At 42.2% G+C, this 3,096-nt stretch overlaps 1 protein-coding gene across 1 annotated transcript; it reads left to right on the top strand.

The window, feature by feature from the left end:
- Nucleotides 1-2,589: 2,589 nt before the first annotated feature.
- LOC148691667 (uncharacterized) lies at nucleotides 2,590-3,096 on the top strand. The gene has a single exon (XM_088683380.1). It carries the CDS (start codon nucleotides 2,590-2,592, stop codon nucleotides 3,094-3,096), a length of 507 nt encoding a protein of 168 aa, XP_088539506.1.

Below are 3,096 nucleotides of genomic sequence, written 5' to 3'. Positions count from 1 at the left end.
CCCAGGGGGTGATCCTTAAATGTATATTCCTATCCCTACCTAGCACGAGGCCTTTTGGGAGCTCACTAGCTTCGGGTTCCATGGGAACTTCGAAGTTAAGCAAGTAGCGCGCGAGAACACTCCCAGGATGGGTGACCCATCGGGAAGTTCTCGTGTGAGTTCCCAGAAACAAAACCGTGAGGGCGTGGTCGGGGCCCAAAGCGGACAATATCGTGCTACGGTGGTGGAGCGGGCCCGGGAAGTGATCCACCCCGGGCCGGGATGTGACACTAAGAACTAATCCTTTTCCTCCACAAGCAATGCTGTGTATCTGCCCTATAAATGCACACCCTTGCCACATAACTTAGAGGGGAGTTTTAGAGAGAAAAATATGGAGGAATAAACACATAGTGCCGCAGCTTGTAAGGAATGAGAGCTTGGAGCCATTCCTGCCATCCAAGGCCTTCAGATTGCTGGAGCGTTTCCAGGTGTATTCTGTCTTTAGTTTTAGTTCAATGTTTGTTTTAATTTGGTTTTTAGTTATGATAGACATGTGGAACTAATTTCATTTTAGTTAGAGGTGAATTCAAAGCCATGAACATATGTGTGATATGAATTGATTACATCCAGTTATTGTTTCATAAATCGTGAATGCAATTTACTTATCTGTTTGATTGATAACTTATTCTTGTATGTTGATTAAGGAGGCCTACTTAGTTTGCATGCATGAATTTGATGCTAAAATATAAGGGAATTTCACCTAATAGTTATGAACTTATATTCACAAGTAGTGGAAATCACTAGTCATGATTGTGTTAAGTAAATTCCTGGCAGGAGTATCATGCTTTTCATAGTTACAAATGTCATGTCAATGCTGATGATTTTCATAGAACTTAATGATCTTTGATATGTATCTCTATCATGCAGTTCATATAGGGAACTTGATAAGAATAATTTGACTGCGTCACTAAGTCCAATTCAATGAATTTAGGAAAATCTGATGGTTAATTTGTGCAGTTCACGGTTAAATTGGGGCATTGTCATTCATGGTTTATAGAAATAGTAACTAGAAGTCGATTTGTGTTGCATATGTGTCATGTGTGGAGAAGGACCCTTTAGCTAGCCTTTTGCCCCCTTCTTTCACCGTAATTTTGTATCAATCAGTTTGTTTTCTGCAAGTTACTTAGTTTTAGTTTTAAATTTTGTCCAAACCAAACCCTCTGCCATTGTGTTGTGTTAGTTTAGTTTTAAAATTCATTCAAACTTGTCCCCCGTTAGTATTTTGAGTCTGTTTGTTTGTTTTGCACTGTTTTGAGTCAGTCAGGTCAATTTTGAGTCATTAGAGTCTAGTTTTGTGTTTTTCTAAGTCTAATTTGTGTTGATTAGCATCCCTTCTTATCCCCGACCTAGAACGATCCCTACTTAAGTATACTACAATTGTCTAAAAAGGGTTTAATATGTGTGTTAGTTTCTATCACATCACAAATACCATTTGCTTCCCAAATCCCACTCTCAAAATCCTCACTTCCTTCATCCCAAAATTTGTAGAAACCCCGGAGGAACCCAACGCCCAACACTCAAGCTCTCCTTTGCTCTCTCATATTTCTCTTAAAATTATAATGACCCATAAGGACCCCAATGTGGAGCCTAAAATAATCCCAAAAATTCTAGAGGTGACACGTGGAATTTTATTCAAAAAAGGCAAGATTGCCCTCAATAAATGGGCAGGCTTCCTAGATGTTCCCACGCGCAACTCACACCCTTGGAGGTCTCACACCCATTGGCAAGGAATTAAAGATAAGGATTAATTACCCAAATCCTATCTTTAATACATTCCCAATTGATGATTGGTTCCAATCAAGTAAGTAATCCTAATTTAAATCAATTAGGGATAATTACACCATTATCTCAAGAAATTATTTCCTATTTAATATCTTGGGAATATTTAGAGAATATCTCTCCATTAAACACTATGGTTGGCCCTATCTCTATAAATACCCCATATTTGACCAAATTTTCAGGGCTTTTGCAACCCTAAAGAAGCCCTAAACACTTTACTCTCTCAAGCGCACTAGTAAGCCGAGGCTCTGTGCTAGACTGTCAACTCAGGCGCTCCATCTCGGTCGAGTACTTGGAAAAGCTAAGTAGAGATGGGGAACTAGCAATGGAGGTGGCACAATTTAGCACAACCTCTAGTTAGCAAGATCTCATCATCAACTACATAATCAATGGAACATTCCCCGCAAGCAGACTGGAGTCCAGGAAGCTCCAGATGAAAGCAGCATGCTACTACATTTGGAACGACATGCTCGTACGAAGATCATTTTCAAGACCACATCTTCGCTGATTATCGTCTCCCAACGACTTGAAGATTTTTAGCTTAATCCACAAAGGCGTCTGTGGAAACCACTCTGGAGGCCGTTCCCTAGCTCAAAAAGCTCTTAACGCTGGCTATTATTGGCTAACCATGCATCAAGATGCCAAGGAATATGTACAAAGGTGCAACAACTACCAACGCTTCAAGCCCGTGCCGCACTACCTACTAGCAAACTCCACCTGCAGACGAGCCCTTAGCCATTCATGGAGTGGGCGATTAACCTGGTAGGACCAATGCCGCTTGCTACTGAGGGTAGAGGCATGATGATCGTAGCGACCAACTACTTCACAAAATGGGTCAAAGCCGAACCCATGAGTATAACCACCCAGAAGGACATAGAGCGCTTCATATGGAAGAACATCATCTGCCGCTTCGGCATCCCACACTCCATTGTCACCGATAATGGTCCACAGTTCATGGGCAAAGACTTGGCAAAGTTCTTCGAAAACTATGGCATTAAGCAGCACATGTCCACGCCCTGGTATTCGCAAGGTAACCAGCAGGCCGAGGCGTCCAACAAGACCATCCTCGACGGCCTTAAGAAGACCCTCTCAAATAAGAAGGGCAAGAGGCCAGACGAACTCCCCGGTGTTTTATGGGCATATCGCACCACCAAAAGACGAGTAACAGGCGAAACTTCATTCTCCCTGGCGTATGGTCCTGAGGCAATCATTCCTCCCAATGTCATGGTGCCAAGCATCAGCATTGTACTGCTGAATTTTGAGCAGAACAGAAAGTAG

This window comes from Pyrus communis, chromosome 13 (assembly GCF_041283825.1).
Source record: "Pyrus communis isolate YQ-2024b chromosome 13, ASM4128382v1, whole genome shotgun sequence".
In the NCBI taxonomy this organism is placed as follows: Eukaryota; Viridiplantae; Streptophyta; class Magnoliopsida; order Rosales; family Rosaceae; genus Pyrus; species Pyrus communis.
This window is presented reverse-complemented; position numbering and strand designations above follow the sequence as displayed.

Excerpts from the sequence above, each read along its gene's own strand:
- LOC148691667 (XM_088683380.1), top strand. The coding sequence starts at position 2,590 with ATGCCGCTTGCTACTGAGGGTAGAGGCATGATGATCGTAGCGACCAAC.